Raw genomic sequence first — 19,363 nt, forward strand, 5'->3', positions numbered from 1 at the left:
CAGTTACTGAAGCTGGGTGTACTACTGTTGTTGCGGGGTGCTGGACTGCTGGATGGACTGCAGGGTGGACTGCTGGGTGCTGGTATGGGTAAGGGTAATGATACGGGTAGCCGGGGTGTTGATACGGATATTGTCCGTAATGCCACGGGTATCCGGGATGTCCATATCCAGGGTAATAGACATCGTTGGATTGTCCTAAAAAATGAAAGAAACGGTTGTCATTTCACCTTTAGTTTACTTTACAGGGCTGCAAAAACCAGTATTCAACAAACGTTAGATAGAATATAATTGTTAAAATGGTGTGTGGTGGTTTTTTTTTTAATGCTTTCGTCATCTGACAGAAGTTGCGATGAATAAGAGAGTCTCGAACACAAGCAAGGGACCTGGGGAGAAGAACAGGTACCCGCCCATCGTATTATTTCTCACTTCGCAGTTTTATAGGATTTTAGCTGCTTTGAAGGATAAAATAAGGATTTTTTTGTAATAAAGTATTCCTTTGGGCTTTTTTTTTGCAAAGATAAAATCAAGCACGCTTCTTTTTTTGACAAATTCTGTCGACTGACTTAAGGCCAAAACCAATCGGCCAGTGGCCAATCAGAACAAACGAAAATAACACAATTAACCAATTAAGTAACAGGGTACGTAGCGCGGGAAAACTGACAACCGGTGTCAGGCGTGCGAAAACATGTAACCAGTTTTAAGCGCGGGAAAACACAGTTGGTTCTCGTTTGTATCTAATCGGATGAACAATTGTTTGGTTGCAGGGACTTTGAACGAGTTTTCTGACAAATTTAACAACTCAGCAATGACAAACTCAAATAAAACATACGCTTATGCGTAGGTTTAACAATTATTCAATTCCTCTACAGTTGCAGCTTTTGCACTATCTTCTTGATATACCTTTCTTGTCTTGGTCCTGTTTCACTTCATCTGATTGGCTCTGAAAACTGACTTGCTGCGCAGACTCGGCGGGGTTAACTTGATTAGCATTAACCTCCAAAGAACTGAGAGCCCTGGACTCAACTGCAACGAAACACACCACTGCCAACAGGCAACCAATCACAACTGAAGTCCTCATGTCTAAAACAAAACAAAAAAAACACAACCATCGATATTAGCATTAGGTATAGATATAACGTAATTTATTAAACATGTTTTTAAGGGACAGCAGTGTCCCGGCTGATATATCTTATTTTAAAAGTATGACCGTTGGCTTGCTATAAACTTGCTTTATTATCTTGCAATAGAAAGAAAGAAAAACACCCTGAATGTGGTGAAAGCAAAGAAATCTCAACTTAAAAGAAAAATGGATACGTAATGATTAAAATATTCAGAATTTCCTGAGAATGAAAGTTTTGATTTTTTCTCATCCTGACACAAGATCAAATTTTATGAACTGTAATCCACTTCCATCCTTGCAATCCTATACTTCTTCCCCAAAATATTTGTTCTATTTTAAGCATTCAATATTTTCTTGTTTAAAATCTATTGCAGCGCAGCCGAGATGGAAGTTTTTGCTTACAGTTCTATACATCCACCAATATCGACATTTAAAATAACTACATTACTAACTAAAATATTAATTTTACTGGTAGTGACAGGGATCAGACTATAATTGAAGATATTTTGGAAAAAACTGCTACGAAATAGGAAATTAAATAGATTATAAATATAATTAGTACTCGCGGACAACTTGATTCGCTTTTTAAAAATTATTTAGACAAGATTTTTTAAAGGCTATGAACACGTATGCTATTCGAAAAGAGGTAGTGAAACGGCGGCTCATAGAAATATATTTACCTTCCCTTGTTAAGCATTTTAAAAAAAAGCTAGTTTGAAAAGCCTACAAAAACTGCTTGATTCAAACTTTGGACATCAGCTGAAAAATAGGCACTCGCTACGATACACTTATGGTTTCTTACTGAAAAATTACACGACTCTATTTTTATTATCCGAACGTAGAATGATTTAAAACAAGAAGCTGAACTTACCAATTCCTTTCTACCTCCGATACGCTTCTACTGCGAATTCCAACAAACTCTGATGAATGTCTTTGATTGATAGGAATTTAAGAAATAATCACACACCCCTACTGAAAAATAAAGCCCTTTGATTGGCTTATTACTAAGTATTATGTCAACTGAAAATTGTGAACGCGTGAAAAGACAAGCGATCACTGACGCCTGCTGTCGATGAGGACACAATTTGTTTGGTGTCTAACACTTGAAACGATAAACAAAATATTTGTTAACGAACACACCCAAACATCAAAAAAGTGTTGAATAACTCACGGATTTTGTTTTAATTTATCAACTGTATTAATAAAATGTTTGTTTTGAGTAGAACAATAAAGATTAGGCATATCACGTTCGAAATGAAAATTCGATTTATAAATACACGTATTTTAAAGGTATATTTTAATTTGACATACTTGTAAAGCAGGAACTAAGAGGTCATTTGATTAAGTGACCTCTCTAAAATGCCTGGGCCTTTGAAAATTAAATTTAACTCAGAACTGACAAAAACATAAACAATTAGAACAGAAAAAAAAGCTGTTCTGCAATGCTTGTAATTTCGGGTTGAAAAAGCTAGAGATAAGAGTATGAAGTTATAACACCATTGAGGAGATTCGTAATTTTAGTGACAAAACAGGTTTTTCGCATTCCTTACGTCGATGTGAAGGAAAAGGTTGTTGCTTGTATTAAAATTTCCAAATGTGCTTCTTTCTAATTTTAGGAAAATTTATAGTGAACACAATCAATCAAATGTTGTGGCTCGCATTTTAAAAACGAAAAAACCAATTTACTGCTTCAAACCAGAAAACTCCCAACAGAAAAAAGAACATGAACAAAGAACAGTGATTATTACAAACATAAATAAGAGATTTTTATTTCTGTTTTGTGTTTGGATTTTGAATATTTTGCTATAAAGTTATTGCCCTTTTATGCGTTTAATTAAATCTTACTAACTATGGTCCGACGAAAGGCTAACGTTCTAAATATCCGCCACGCTTGTTAATTTACGTTTAGAATTTATTTCCCTGCCAGTGAGATAAAACAATTCAGTTTTTTCTAAATTTTATAATATTTCTCAATTAATGACTGAGTTGTTTGTACGGCCAATGGAGAAACCACAACTTAGAGAGAGCCTATGTGAAAGATAGTCTTCCATATTTAGATTGAACAGTGAACAGCTTATGGTCGGAAACGGCCGTGTATTTGAAAGGCCCCATGCACTTGTCACCCGCGGGGTTTGTCCCGTTCAAGATCACGACCACAAGCGGGACATCCCTAAATTACGGGTTTGACATACTTTGTGTGAAATCTCCAAACGTTCGTACACAATGAAATGAACTGTACCTTGACAAACAATTTTTATTACGCACAATTTACTCCAAGTAGATAGCAAAACAAAAAACATTAGTAATCAACACAATAAATTCTTAAATAACAAAATGCAAGCAACATGGCACGTTTGTGACAACCAAAGTAGCATAAGAGGGCTATCAGATTCACAAAATTTATTGAACATAACGCCCTTGCCTGGATTTTTAACGTTTTACTAAGCAGTTATTTACAAGTCGTTAACCACTAAAATAAAATCAAATTTTTGCACATTAAGTACAATGTTACGTTAATGAATATTTTAAAATTTATTCACATAGTGCTCGACAAAAAGAGCAAAGGACTTTACAGGGGTAAAAAATAACTTGAGCGACGCCCTTTCAGGGGTTGGATTTAAATTTGCCAACGAGCACGCACCTCCTTTTCATAAAAGAGTCCACCCCCTCTCCCCAAACTCGGAATTAAAAAAAACCATTTTGTGAGGCAAGTTATTGATACCCAACCGTCATAAAACTGTTTTCGACAAATAAACAGCAATTCCTTAAATATCACTGATATGCAGTGACATATTTCTTATTCTTACTAATTTTCGCGAGTACTAATTTTAGCGATATTCGCGATTTCAAAATAATCGCGAATTTAATACGCGCGAATATAATATTGCGCGAAATTTAAACACGCGAAATTACTTTATATCAAAACAAAAATTTTAAATGTTTGGAAATTAAACTATCTATCCTTGAAAATATCTTTCCGTCTTGTTTTAGACTAGCACCCTTTCTCTGATTACTGTTTTCTTTAGCTTGTAAATCGGCCAAGACTTCTTTAGTACAGTCACCGAAGTTTCCAATTGTAGGCTTCGTGTACAGTACTTACATTGAACCCGGCCTTTGTATATTTCCAGTAGTTCCTTAGTCTTTGACGACTGATCCAGAATACACTGGAAAAATCGCGAAATTTAATACCCTCTTGCTTTAATTTTTCTTGCCATCGCGAAAATTAATACTCGCGAAATTCGGCTCCCAAATTTTCGCGAAATTAAGTACGCGCGAAAATAAGTAAGAACATATTTACATTAGTAAGTAGAAATATCAAGGGAATTAATAACTGTTTGTAGTAGGGGGAGACCAGTATTCCATTTCCTGCTCTTGGCCCTGTGAGGTATTGAAGCACTGCAGGAGCCCATTATGTGCTCCTGAGCACTGGCGATAGAAGTAGCTATTAGGAACTTCCATGTAAGCACTCTGTGGTGCTGTATTTTCGATGTAGTGCGGCATAGAGACTGGCATCATACAGGTCGTTTTATTCACTGTGGATTCCATCTTAAGCCTCAATCGGTACCGTTTATTCTTGAACCAGTTCTATAAGATAAAAACACAGCTACATTCAGAATAAACGTTGTAGGATGCTCGACTCTGCAACATGCTGCAAGAATACACGTTTGCATTTTGCGCCCGAGGTGTGAAATGTATCAGGTATCATCCCTTTTTCATGTAATAAAGAACTTTACCTTACTGCATAGCAGGAAATTACAAACCTGTAGCACTTGCTTTGTTATTCCCAGTGCAACAGCCACCTCCGTCTGCTGGATGGGGGTCAAGTAAGGTGACGACTCAAACGCTCGCTTCAACACTTGTTTCTGATATTCACTCAATCTTGTGCGTGTTTGTCTCTTTGAGGAACAAACAGTGACCTGATCTGCGGCCTCACCTTTAAGGAAATTCATTTCAAAGCATAAATTATTTTGTGTAGCTTGCGACATAATCATCTCCTAATCTCTTATTAGGGAAGAACCATTAGAAATAACCGGAGGGGGGGGGGGGGGGTAAAAAATTTTCCGTGCAGGAATTTTTTTTGAAGGCCTACTTGTCTGCAGGAATTTTTTTTCTGAGGCACAAGCTTTGCACGAATTTTTTTTTCACCCAAAAATAAAGGTCTTGTTTTGTAACGCATCTATGATTTGCGCAACAATTATCATTATTAAATAGCATTATTGTTTCATTTTTTCAGATTCGTTCTATGAATTAAGCGACATTTAGGGACCGTTCATTTTTTATGCCATAGGTAGGGGAGCTGAAGGGATTTGATAGATAGTGCCTGTTAAATATAATCCCCCCTCCTTATTAGAAATTTTTACCCTAGTCCCTCAACAAAAAAGATGACAGCTAAAACCTATCAAGCTAAACTTTAGAATATCAGACAAAATTGCAGTTTAAAGTGATAATAATAATACTGTTTGTGCTTTTGGTTAACTGTTTACTGATGGGACGCGATTGTTAGGGTGGGTCATATGTGTTTGCAACCAAATTAGTTGATAGGATTCAGCTGATGCTGTTCTCTCGGTACATGACAAATTAGAGGGGTCCGGGGGCATGCTCCCCCGGGAAAATTTTAATTTTCAGAACCTCAGAAACGCTATTTTAGCCATTCTGATGGACGTTTATAGATGCCAACATACAACACTTACAGGTTATTCCGTTGCACGAATTTTTTTTCAGGCACAACCGCTTGCAGGAATTTTTTTTCGACAAGTTTTCCTTGCAGGAATTTTTTTTTGGTAAAAGTCACCCCCCCCCCCCCCTCCGGTTATTTCTAATGGTCCGTCCCTTAGAATATTAGATGTGTTCTTGGGTTAGGCGAGTGTGAGTTTAAATCAAATCAAATCACATTTTATTTTAAACACATAACACCAAGGAGTACGTAGATTTCTCGTTTGAATGTGTACAAGTGTCTAAAAGTAAAAATCAATTTTTATTTCAAAATTTAAAACGATGAAAATTATTATCGATATTTATAATTAATATTTACAAGTAAATATTTAAAATATATAATAATATAAAAGTCGCAAATTACAGGTACTAAGCTTTAAGCCATGTAGGCTTTAAGAGATATTATTTGATACTTTTGCACTGACGTCTCATCAAACGAAGACAATTTTTAATTATTTTTACATTGTATAAGTATACTTTTTTTTACATTACTGATTTAAAAAAAGCATATGTTAAGGTCAATCGCACGAGGACGCAACTTCATCTGAAATTGGTTTAGTCAAATCTGCTTAAAAGAATTCACGCCGCTCACTAAAATATTATGTAATGCTATAGAAGACAGAGAGAAATTCTCCAACACGTGTCAGTGAATTAAGTAAATTGGGATAACGCTTGCGTATTTTAAAGTACCATCGAAATGGGTGACAGAAAAACAAAGGTTGTTTTATCGTGAAAAATATTTGTTTTTCTATGCTGATTTCCTAAAATAAATCAAAATTCTTTGCTAGTTTGGATGACATAACTAACCTGACGATGCGTTCTGGTCGAATAGTTGAGCATCATCTGAACTGGAAGCACCTACATTTACAGATAGTGGCCGTTTGGAACATTCTGCCATTTTCGAAAAAACGCTGCGTTGGAAGTGACTACACGCTACACAGTGGCCGCTTTTAGCCAAATGTGGAACATTGCAATGATAACTGCATTTAGTACTAATCGCCAAGTTTCACATGCTGTCACATGATTGGCTATTTGTCGTATTACGATAATACGGGATATTTTTTGTGTGTAGTGACGTATTCTTTGCTTTGTTTAAGGGTTTCCTCCACGTAATTACCAACCGAAACAAACAATGATCACATCAGTGATCTGTTTGTACTGTACCAGGGAATTGCGTATAGCGTCAAAGTAGCCATACGGGTATTCGCTATGTTTGTACCATGACATCATTGAATAACACTATTAATATTCATTACGAAAAACGTATCCAGAATTACGTGGATAATTAATTACACTGTGGACTGTAAATTGGACAAGGCCAAAAGCTGAGAGTCCATTATGGAAGTCAGAATTGTTCAAATCCATTCATTTCCTAAATTGCCTATAACATACTATGAATCAAACTGTGTGCTTTTCGACTTAGGAAATACTTTGATAGTTGGCTAAATTTGATTTTAAGCTTAAATTCAACTACGGCAGTTTATCTAACATTTGAAAAACAAGGACAAACCGAAAAGAATTATTGCATGTTTAAAGACAACTGACGTTATAATGCCAATCAACAGGTACGTTGCTAAGTAGGCCTAATTAGTTTTCCCGAAGTGGAGCAAAATGATAAGTAAATAACTCAGTTATGTTTTGCCCAATATTACGTCACAGCTTAATTATCCAATGATTGTTTGCCTGTTTGTAAAAACACTGCACCAGGAAATTTCGTTAATCGAACTCTAAAAAACAAGAATTGCCTTTTGGAAAGGAGAAATTTAGGAACTGAGATGACTGGCTCAATAAAATGAGATGATATGAGATGATAATGAGAAGACTGCTTCAATCAAATTAACAGAAGAACTGACCAAATTAATTCCTTTCAACAACAAGACCACATTGTAGCAGATAATTAATTAGCCTAACTAGCGATCCGTAATGCCCAATATTACGTCACAGCTTAATTATCCAATGAGTGTTTGCCTGTTTGTAAATAACAGTGCAACAGGAAATTTCGTTAAACGAACTCTAACAAAAAAGAATGGCCTTTTGGAAAGGAGAAATTTAGGTATGGAACTCAGATAACTGGGTCAATCAAATTAACAGAAGAACTGACCAAATTAATTCCTTTCAACAACAAGACCACAGTGCAGTAGATAATTAATTAGGCCTAATTAGCGATCCGTATTATGTCTTCTGTTTGCAATGTGACGTCACAGCAAAATCAATTCAATCCCTATTTTCGGATTGAAACTGAAATTTTGGAAAATACTCACCCCTTGAGTGATTATTCAAGACGTATTAAGAAATATTAATTGTACCGGTCAACTTTAGTGACCAGGCATAAAACAGTGGACGGTCATTTTGGTTCAAAATATCTCGCTGTGGAAAGTTCGCCGAAGCTAAGCCGACGAGTTAGAAATCATCGGGGACTAATTGTCATCGGCATGACAGATCAGCCATATTAGGGGAGTGGGGAAAGTGAATTTGATCCGCGCAAGTATTTCCACCGGGGTGTACCCATAGGTAGAAATTCTCCTTTGACGTCATGGTGTGAAACCGGCCTCCCGCAGTGGGGGTGGTGGTGGGGGGACTTGGGTTCGCTCCGGTAAGTTGTGTACTTGTTCATATTACTGGGGGGAAACAAACATCAAACGGTGTTAATATCATGAACATGTATCTTTAATAGATCTACTGTATTTTTATACAAAAGTTCTTGTTTATCAAAGCACTTGCATGTATGCTTTAAATATATATACAGACCTAACAGTTCTGCTTATAGAAACTTTTGATGGTCAACATATTGGAATTCATAATCGATTCCAGAAGCTATTTGCAGACGTACATTTATACCTTTTCCATCAAGCTAGCCCATTTATGATTCTTACAAGTGATATTTAACGTGCTGTGTGTTTCATGACAAAGAGATATTTACATATATTTATTATTTATACATATTTATTTTTTACATATATTTAGTATTTATATTTCGGACAAAGTGTCTTTTTGAGACAAGAAATTAACGAAACTGGACGAAATTTAACATTTATCAGGGCCCACATTGATAAAAGTTGAATGTATAACTGAAGTGTCCGGTCCTGTATAAATATTTCTTTTTATTATTATTGTTTACCTGGATTATTCTGCTCACTAAAGGAAACGTTTTTCAACTCATAGAGGTAAATTAAAAAAAAATCTATGTTTACGCATGACTGTTTGAATATGATTGAGTTTCGACAATAAACTGTCACAAGAGAGGAAACATTGTCTATTTGTTGTAAAATCTAACAAAGTTGCTCTTGCCCTCGGATCCGCAGATACTCTTGGGTAGTTTCGGTGGCAAAAAGTGCTATTTTAGACCTGTTGTTTAGAACTTGATGTACGCTATTTTGTTAACTAAATCGCAATTTACTTAATCTTGCGATATCTGTTATTTTATTTTCTTGGCCTCTTCTACATTTGAATTTTAATGTCCTTTCGGACTAAACGGCTCAAAAGCCACGCGCTTTTGGAAGGCAAATAACTACGTAACTTACATACGCGACCACCCAGCGAGCAGAGCCCTTTCTTTTCCACTGAGAAGAAAGGGCTCTGCAAGAATCGCGTCAAATCTTTGTTGAGCATGCGCGAGGTTTACGCGATGCTTGCGCATTTAGCTTGCGCGAGGAACACTTAATCTTAGCATGCGCGCGAGAAATGGCGTGATGGATCGTACACGACAGTGTGAAAAAGTGTTTGTTTTACAAGTTCTTTTCTTCGGAGAGCATCTGAATTCCTTTAGTAATAACACGTCAAGCAGCGCTTGAAGTCGTATTAGTGACTTTATGGTAGAGATGTGCGATTTTAACCGTGAAATTTCTTCTTGCCTTGCGAAAAAACGAGAACTTAAATGATCCACAACCTGCACGCGCGCACAAACGTTAGCAGATGGCGAGAGCAATCGTCAGCTCTAGTGCTTTCGAGAGCGTACTGTGGGCTCCGCCTTGAACATCAGTTTTTCCAAAAAATTAATGCCCGCGCAGCAAAAACCGGTTTAATCCGGGCTGACCAGCCCAAACTTTGGGGCTGCGGCGACTTCAAAGAAATGACACGATTCATGCAGAGCCTCTTTCTTCTTCCTAAATCTCAACCGCAGGGAAGTTAAAAGAGGCTCTGCTCGCAGGGTGATACGCGACTAGCCCCAGACCTCTTATGCTCACGGTCATAACAGTCACCAAGTCAATTTAATTCATATTTCTTTGTCTTGGAAGTGTGTTCCCGCAACAGCCAGTAGGTTTGCATTGTACCCTTTCCCTGGAAAGAGAAATAAAAAGGATATAAGAGACTTTTGCAACCACAAGGGTTTTGTGGAAAGAAGTAATTGTACGAGTTAAGCTTTTTGATGAAATGGGACGAGACACCTGGGATCATCAGGTTAATACGTACGAGGAGGAATATTAGCGTATTATTCATACGTGTTTCAAAAGACTTCGTAAAGAGACGGTTGCGGCACATTTTTCGAGGGAGGGGTACCTTAAAACGTGAGTGGGAAAAAATGTGTTTTTATAAAAATAATTTCAGTATTCACGGTGTCCCGTCGAGCTTCATTATTTAAAGTCACTTACGTTTGGCCGAGTCATGGCTTGTATTGCTCACTATCTGGATTGCTTATTGCTTTTATGGTCCTGTAGTGAATTTGTCTTAAAGACTGTGAAGTTTTATCCCCTTTTAAGTTGTTTATAAAGGGCAATTCAGTTTGTTGAGACAACCTCGAATACGACACGTAACATATAATGTTGAGGATAAAGAAGACCAGGAATATATTAACACCACCCCTCCCCCCTATACAAATGGTAAAAGTCGCTAAGTATCTTGGGTGGGTAAAATAAAAAGTACGAGGTTCGGTTTCGTCCGCCATATTGGATATGTAGTTTTCTCTCTTTATACGAGCGTGCAAATTGCGTTCTTCCTTCCCTCCGGCCGGCAACAATAACACGCGTGGTGCTGCAGCCGTGGTTTCGGTGCGAAAATTGCTTACTTTTTCTTCGTGAGTGTCATAAAAATTACCTTATCCATTTTGACGATTTTCCTATTTTACATTACAGTTGTAGTTTTGAATATTTTGGTTGGGAAAACAAAGCTGGAGCTGGCATTTTTCTTAAACTGTCCAAGCTGATATGGTAGGATACTAGTTAGCAGGTTAGGGACTTGATATCGTCGATATCGACCAGCTGGTCAGCAGATAGAGCTTCTGATTGGTTGATTCTGAATTTGGGCACGGTGAACTGGTTAAGCTAACACATACCTTGACTTCGACAAGTCCTCTAAACTCTAGAGCGTAATCACCCAGAAATGTCAGCATATCCTTTGAATCTTTGCTAACATGGATTCTCTGAGCTAAACAAAATGCAAAATTACACAAATTTAAAATTTGGTCAATTTAAGAAAAGATTATAATGGAATACGGCAATTTTGACTGATGCCATTGTTGACATATCAAATTTAAAACAAAATAGAAATTCATCTGATTTAAAAACTGTTTTAACTGGAAAGAACATGCAAAAGTATTATGATCTATGTTTAAAGGAACAAGTTCAAAATCTACTTTATGATCAAACAAAAAATGCTTATGAAATCAAACAACACCACTTTAAACAAAAGTCACCAAATATGACACAAGACCATACGGTACTAATACTTACGCATGCCCGTTGTTTGCATTCTCGAGGCGGTATTCACAGTGTCACCAAACAAACAGTAGCGAGGCATTTTGTTTCCCACAACTCCCGCCGCGCAGGGGCCTGGAACGAAAAAAAAAACACAATTAATGCGATTACCTCGTAATCACGCGCGATCTCGCATACTAACGACTGATAGTAAACAAGTAGCTTAACCAGTCAGATTGTCGGTTTGCATAAGTATACTAAAAGAATTCTACTCACTAAGTTAAGTTTAGTTTCAATCCTCTTCTAGTCTAACGAATTGGAAGGGTCACGTGACTGTGTAGCATGAATCGACTAGGAGTATTACTACTCCTCCCTGGAAGGGATGGGCTGTCAGGCTTCCCTTACAGTTCACTGGTATCCATTTATATACCTGGGTGGAAAGAGGCACTGTGAGAGTTAAGTGTCTTGCCCAAGAACATGACACAAGCACCCTGACTAGGGCTCAAATCCAGACCGCTCGATCCAGAGTCCAGCAGGCTAATCAGAAGTCTACCATGCTTTCTTCAAGGGGAAGTTCATTCCAGAATGGCACTTTTGTTATTCGCGCCAACTGAACGAATAGGTAATACCAGAAACCCATAAGGGTTGAAACGTGTAACTCCATATGATTCGCATTGTACAAAGCGTTTGCACATTCGTTTCCATTAAGTACCATTTTTGGAAAATCAGAAGAAAAAATTAACCAATCAAAATTGCATCATTTGAATTAAATTCACAGCGCGCGCTAGCTCGCGCTCAATGGCGTAATCTTGTTTTTGAACAAGCTTGGTTGAATAAAGTTAAATTTGGTTAAATTCTTCTGTTTCATCTTCTTGAAGTAGTCTGGAGAACTTCGCTTCGATACACTTAATGTATTTCTTTAGTTTCTGTAAGAAATTTACGGTGTTTAGGTCGAAATTCAAGCAACTTACCGTAAAACCAAAAATTATGTTGCGTGTGTCATTACGTGTATGAAGCATTCGCGTACAAATTCTTCGTGTTTCCAAATATGGTACTTAGCAAAATGAATATTCAAACGCTGTGCGCGCGCGTTACACGTTTCCACCCTTATGGGTTTCTGGTACAGTCAACTCTCTCTAAGACGGACACCTTTGGGACCGGCCGCAGCTGTCCGTCTTAGAGAGGTGTCCGCTCTGTAGAGAGTCGAGGTATCATGACACCAGTAATTCTGAGATAATAAAGCTAAACCTTTGCACAATACAACAAACCTTTGCTAACTGCAACAAGACTAAAATAATAAAAGGAGCGTATTTGCTTGTTAAAGCAAAAATTGAGAGCTGTAATACAAACTGTAATACTGTAAGTAGAAAACGACCTCTTTAGTGTCCATACACGTAAGCAGAGAAGAAATCCGTTAAAGCGTCATCAATTATGGTTAGTAAGCTTGGTATACACGTATCCTCTGGGCGCCGACTAACTTTACTTTAGGTCGATACGATGTTTGGAAGTATTTTCACTGGTAAAACATACATACATACATACATACATACATACTTTATTTAACGTGGAAAAAAGTACACACTTAGCTGTTAGCTAGTTTACAGGTGCTCCACGATTAAAAGTTTAGTATTTACAAAAGTATTTACATCAAAACAAAGGGTATAAAAGTATTACATCAGACTATTTTAAAATGGTTAAAAAAAAAAAAAAAAAAAAAAAAAAAAAGAAACAAACAAACAAACAAACAACAACACCATCTAGCTAAATTAAGATTCCTAAAAAATATATATATATAAATATAAAAATCCTATCTAAAAGCGATAAAATATAATTATTAAACATTGAAATCAGTTTGTCTAATCTTTTTCAAAAAGTCCTTTGAGCCTGCCATGGAACGAATATCACGAGGTAGCATGTTCCAGTGCTTTGCTGCAGCATAACGCCACGACTTAAGACCATATCTGGTAGTGTTCACTTTAGGTATGGAAAGATTAAAATTACCGCGAAGATTGTACGCTGTTCTCTTTTCAGTTATAAGATTTTTGAAGCTGGATGATAAAAAACACTTCTTAAGTGTCCGTTTATGATTTCAAAGTGTCCGTTGTCCGTCTTAGAGAGGTGTCCGTCTTATAGGGAGTTTGGTTACAGTAAAATGACTGAAAAACGGCAGGGACCATCACCAGGTGTCCGTCTTATGGAGGTGTCCGTCTTATAGAGGTGTCCGTTAAGAGAGAGTTGACTGTAATACAAAGATACATTACTCACCAAAATTTCAGCTTCCAAAGAGTATGAAAACCCTATGAAATCCTTGCCTGAAGTAGTCGAAAAGTCGAGAACCAGCCGCCGCCATCTTGGAGTAACTTAGCAGCCTGGCGATGTATGTGTGACGTCAAAGATCTCAATTTTTGCTATCAGTCTTGGAGTTCAGTTTGTGCAAAATGATGCTGCACAGAACAGGCATTTCGAAAAACAAGCCAATACAAAATTAACAAGGAATGTCAAGTATTTAAACAACTTCCTGCCAAACGTCAGATTGAACTCTTTGACATCGCACGTACATCGCCAGGCTGCTTAGTTACTCCAAGATGGCGGCGGCCAGATCTCGATTTTCGGATTACTTCAGACAAGGATTTCATAAGGTTTGAATACTATTTGGAAGCTGAAATTTTGGCGACAAACATATCTTGGAATTACCTTTTCGTTGGCGTGAAGAAAAGAAGTGCCATTTCGGAATGAACTTCCTCTTTAACTGTCAAATCAATTTGACTTACCGGTGTGAATCCCGATTCGTACACAAAGATCCCGATCACCGTCGGCGCCAAAACGAAAGCTCTCCATGAGCTCAACTAAATGTAGCGCCATCAGTGCTATCTCGGTGACGTGACGGTGCTCATTTTTCTCTGGAAGACCTGATACCACCATGTAAGCGTCACCAATCGTCTCTACCTTATAGACGTCATATTTGTCTATGTGGTTGTCAAAGATTCCATACAGTCGATTTAACATTTGTGTGACCTCCATGGGAGAAATGTTGGCGCATATTTGTGTGAAGTCTACAATATCGCTGAAGAAGACTGTCACGCTTTCAAACTGCTCTGCTGTCACGCTATGGCCGCCCTTCAACTGTTCTGCTACCGGGTAAGGCAGCATTTGATAGAGAAGAGAGTCCGCTCTTTGCTTTTCTTCCTTCAGCTCTTTCGTGGTTTGATGAAGTTTGGCCGCAAAGCGTTGAATCGTGTATATAACATAAACAAAAAATGGCATTAGTAATACAATGAAACCAAAAATGCTGAGCTTAAGAATCCAGTCATTTTCGGTGGTGGTGACGTCATTCTCTAGTCTTTCAAGGATCACATTTCCGGCTTCACGTTGTACGTCAAGTAATGCGTCTATGTAAGTAGTCATGAAGTGAAACCACTGTCTACCAGATTCCGCCGAGGCATTTTGTTTTTTGTTACTCAAAATGATGTTCCTTCTTTGTTCCACTTCAATTAATACCGACATATTGTGGGATTCCACAGCTTTTTTGTAAATTTCTTTAATTTCGGGCATTAACTGCATGCTAGAGTTTAATTTCTCCCTTCCCAGCAAATTGTTCTCCGTGAACCAAAGTAGCTCTTTTAATTCACCGAATTGTCCTCGAATGAAAAACGCACCACCAAGAGCGCGTTCAATCCCTGTCTTCTCTTTTCCAATAAGAAGCATTTGGTAACCAATAAATTCTGACAAAACGTCATGGTCGATCTGTTGAACGTTGCGGAATAACCAGTCAAACAGGTTTGAAATAATCTCTGAGTAAAATATGATCTCGTCTCGGACTGTACTGTTGTCGACGCTATGTGAGATACGATGACTATTGACAAGCGCCATAAAAGTTTCCAGGCTGTTAAAGTTATATCGATCCAATTCGGCCTCAGGCCACTTTTCGAGACTTCTGGCGTGCTTGTCCGTGTTATTTCCCGCTTCTAACACCTTTTGCCGTACATTGTGATCTCTGCCAGAACTCGCAAGCAAGACTCTTGTTCCGCGCTCAATTTGTAGCGTATGAATAAGACCAGCAACCTCGATGCTTAGTTTAACACTGTTTTGCAGTGTTTTCGATTTTAAGGCGCTTGCGCTCGCTTTTAGTGTGTCTAATATTGTAAGAACTGTTAAACCAGTCATGGCAATCAAACACAGGCCGGTCACCACAACCAATCGGAGCCGTCTGTGTCTTCGAGTGATCCTTGTAGGCACCGGTGTCAGTTGAGGGCTTGCATCAATTGGCTGTATTTTGCTCTTCATCCTAGCAGCATTTATGACCTATGGGAGTAAAAAAATAGACTGTGTATTAAATAATCGAATAATTTCCTTAAAAATCGTATTTAAAATGCATTTATGACTTAGCGAAACTTGAGATTCAGTCGAAGCTCTCTTAACGGACACTCTCGTAAGCGGACAGCTCTACTTACGGCCGTCTTGTTTGAAACCCCGTTTTAACTCCCATACAAACTCTGTATTTTTACATTCTCATAAGCGGACATTCTTGTTAGCGGCCGCGGACACTTTCAGAGATTACGACTTAGACTTTTTCTTTGTTTTAAGCTCCCGTAAGCGGACACCCCAAAGAAAATCCTATTAACAACCTCTGAATCTTGTGTTCATTAATCAACTTCACATCGCCGATGATTTTAAAGTAATTACAGTGCCATATTTCAGTGCTTGTTTTGGCGTCATCCACGTCCGTCCGGTTATTGTTAGCATGGCAAGCTCCCTTAAGCGGCCATTTATCCCCTACAACTCTAGTGGCCGCTTACGAGAGCTTCGACTGTATTGGGCAAAAAATTTAAATGACCATATTAGAGAGTGGTGTCTTTGCTAGGAAGGAATTACATTTTCCCGCAGATTTAGAAAGGGATGACTTTCTGGGCAAAATTACAGACAATTGTTTGAAAAATAAAAACACGTTTGCTCACCTTCTAACGATATTTTCTTCTCTCAGACTGAAAATCATGCATTAACATTTTTCATATAATTTTTTTTTTAAAATTAAAGTTTTACGGTAATAATTTGACATCGGTCGTGTTCGCGTCCTTTCTTCCCCCAAAATAGCGGCATCTGATGTCTGGCGATGATGTAGTGAGTATGTGTGATTGCTTGCGGAACGAACCGTATAAAATGACCAAAGTGTTTAAAATAGTCGGCTAAAAAACTAAACCACTCTTTACCTAAGCCGATAAGGAGCGTGCCGACTGCTTTGTTAATACCAGGAGCATTTTTGTCTCTCTGGCATAGAAAAGTTCGTCCTTAATTCTGATTGGTCAAGACTTGAATAAGAAAATATTGGCTCGATTTTGAGATTAATTTGGTAATATATATCAATGCATATAAAACAAAGAAAAATACCAGATTGTACCAAAGGTAAATGAAACCACAACTGTACCATTTTCACATGCATTATCATTACTAATGGACTTGAAACTGACGTATTTTGAATGGTTAATTCCTGAAACCAAATTTCAGTGTTTTAGTCGACGTTGCAAAGAGTTGTTCTTGTTAATTGTGTCGATAACGGCTTAAAAGCTTTACACTCATCGAAGAAATTCATGTCGGCCACATTAAAAAGGCACGATTTCACGAAAAATTTTCCATGGAGTTACGAGATAAACAAGTAATCGCAATACAGTCCTTGTACAATGCAGGATTAATTTCACCAGCGTAATTTTTTAAGTTACGGAAATTACGGTAATTTTATAGATGCAGTTTTCAAAGTTTTTACATTAGGTTCCGGTCGGACAATTTCATATAAGAAATCTAGTTGTGCAACTCATTTACGCGCGATTTTTTTTTAGTGAAAGTGCTCAAAGTTTGTGTTTTACCTGCAAATAATCAACAGTCATGGCGACCTTTATTTCACTGAACGAAATTCAAAGTAAGGAGCAACCATTATCCAAGAAGAAATGTTCAGTTTTTTTTTTTATAGTTAATTTGCATATTGATTTACACCTGTTCAATTATGAGACTGATACAGCAAAAATGAAAAGCTCAAGGATGAAATAAAGCGCTGCTCACATCTTAAGGATCGATACATCTTTTACGTAACTCTTTATTCTTCACTAGCCAAGTGAATTGAAAATTCACACTATTATTTGCCAGAAGTCGGCCAAAGCTTTTAGCTGATGAACCGATAAGCATTCATGCTCATCGACATACGAAAGCTTAATACGCTATACGCGATAAAGCTATACGTTGCAATTAAAAAAAAAGAAGAAATAAATATGCGTCATAGAAACATTTTACAATGTAAATATGCAAATCCATCAATTCTACCGTCCTGTACCTTCAAGAATAATAATAAGAGGCGAGAAATGCACACGTTTGAATAAGACAAAACCACAGATTTTGATATTTTTTCCCCGGCGTGTCAACTGTGTGGCCTTGCGGAAAAAAAGAGCGTTGGGTTTCAAAGAAATCACGAAAATAATGTACCAGTTCAAATTAAAAGAAAAAATTTACACGCACGTCAAATATATTGGATTTCTTTTTAGCTGAACATAATGGAAAAACGACACATTATGTCAAAGTGTAACGAAGTTGCTATTTTGCTTGTTTTGACACACACAAAAAAAAAATTGTGCATGTGCACCTCTCTTTCTAGTTACTTTATGTCAACAGTAGTATGAGGGACTCACCAACTTCAAGATACAGTCTCTTAGCCAGGAGTCGACACCCAAATTTCTGCTCGGTTTTCGATCGGATGGTAAGGGTTCAACTGTATTCGGGTTGCCACTTCCCGATCACGTTTGATTTTTAGTGATGTTGTACGACTCCCTTGAACGATTCTGATATATAAAAAAGCATTATTACATGCTAATCTAGTTTAATGCCAGTTCTTTGATCTGATTGGCTCAGCGAAGGGCAGATGGCTGTAAAACTGTTAGTGAAAGTTCTGGCTCTTACGTGCATAACAACAGCCGATAAATTTAATTATTTGCCGTATCACTGTTCCTGGTTTTTCTAAAAGGACTGATTAAAATCTGGTCAATGTAGCAATCTACTAAATGCTAATCAAATGTTTGTTTGTTTCCCTAGTAACCGGCAGACCTTGCGCGAGTGTTTTTTTATCGTGTAGTATTTTGTTTATTTACGGGGAATACAGTTAAAACCCGCGAGTAAGAACCTAACATTTAAGAACCTGTTATGCTAAAATTTGTAAATAAAACCCCATTTTTATAAGAACCTATTTAGCCTAAAATTTGAAAACAGGTTCTGATTTCCTTAAATTCATTAAAAATGTTTACCTTTGGGAAAATAAGTTTGGACAAGGCTTTACTGTACATGTATGTAATGTTGTGTTCTAAATGATTAGTTCTTCATTTTTACATTAACATTTGTGTGGTATGCAAATTTTATACAAATAATAGGCCGAATATCACTAAAAGTTCTGTTAGCAACAATGTAAATTTTTTCCCAGAAAATAAGTAGAACCTAAATAACCTAAATTCGTGTTAACTACCATTTATGTAAGAACCTGGAAAAACTAGGTTCTTACTCGCGGGTTTTTACTGAATTGCTTATTTACAAAATAAATCTATTTAGGGGCTGAATGCTGTTTGTAATGCACCGTGTAACTTTTAGCCAAAATTGTGCAATACTGCATTTTATATTTCCCACGTATGATATATTTACGTATGAATTATTATTATTATTACTGAACACATTGAATATGAAATAAAATGCTGTATACAAACTGTTTCATTTTGAAACTAAAACCGATTCACGGTAATTGTATTTTCATTTACAATAAAGGAATAAAGGTTTGTGAATAGGTTATAAATTTCTAAGTGACGGAAATAACACAAACCTTTTAGAGGCCTTTTGTTGGTGATCACCGTTTCCCAAAAAGGTCCTCTAGTTCCTG

At 37.2% G+C, this 19,363-nt stretch overlaps 1 protein-coding gene across 2 annotated transcripts in view; it reads right to left on the reverse strand.

Moving 5' to 3' along the window:
* Positions 1-8,861: 8,861 nt before the first annotated feature.
* The window catches only part of LOC144660849 (uncharacterized), a 15,048-nt gene continuing 4,546 nt past the window's right edge, over positions 8,862-19,363 (reverse strand). For both annotated transcript variants that reach the window (XM_078521578.1, XM_078521577.1), the window contains 6 exons: positions 19,307-19,360; positions 18,135-18,284; positions 14,235-15,765; positions 11,500-11,598; positions 11,103-11,194; positions 8,862-10,111 (listed from right to left, as the gene is read on the reverse strand). In XM_078521578.1, the coding sequence (XP_078377704.1) occupies positions 10,037-10,111; positions 11,103-11,194; positions 11,500-11,598; positions 14,235-15,747 (1,779 nt within the window). In that variant the 5' untranslated portion in view covers positions 15,748-15,765; positions 18,135-18,284; positions 19,307-19,360 and the 3' untranslated portion in view covers positions 8,862-10,036. The remainder of the gene's footprint in view (positions 10,112-11,102; positions 11,195-11,499; positions 11,599-14,234; positions 15,766-18,134; positions 18,285-19,306; positions 19,361-19,363) is intronic.

This window comes from Oculina patagonica, chromosome 7 (assembly GCF_052425735.1).
Source record: "Oculina patagonica isolate OP01 chromosome 7, crgOcupat, whole genome shotgun sequence".
Lineage (NCBI taxonomy): Eukaryota > Metazoa > Cnidaria > Anthozoa > Scleractinia > Oculinidae > Oculina > Oculina patagonica.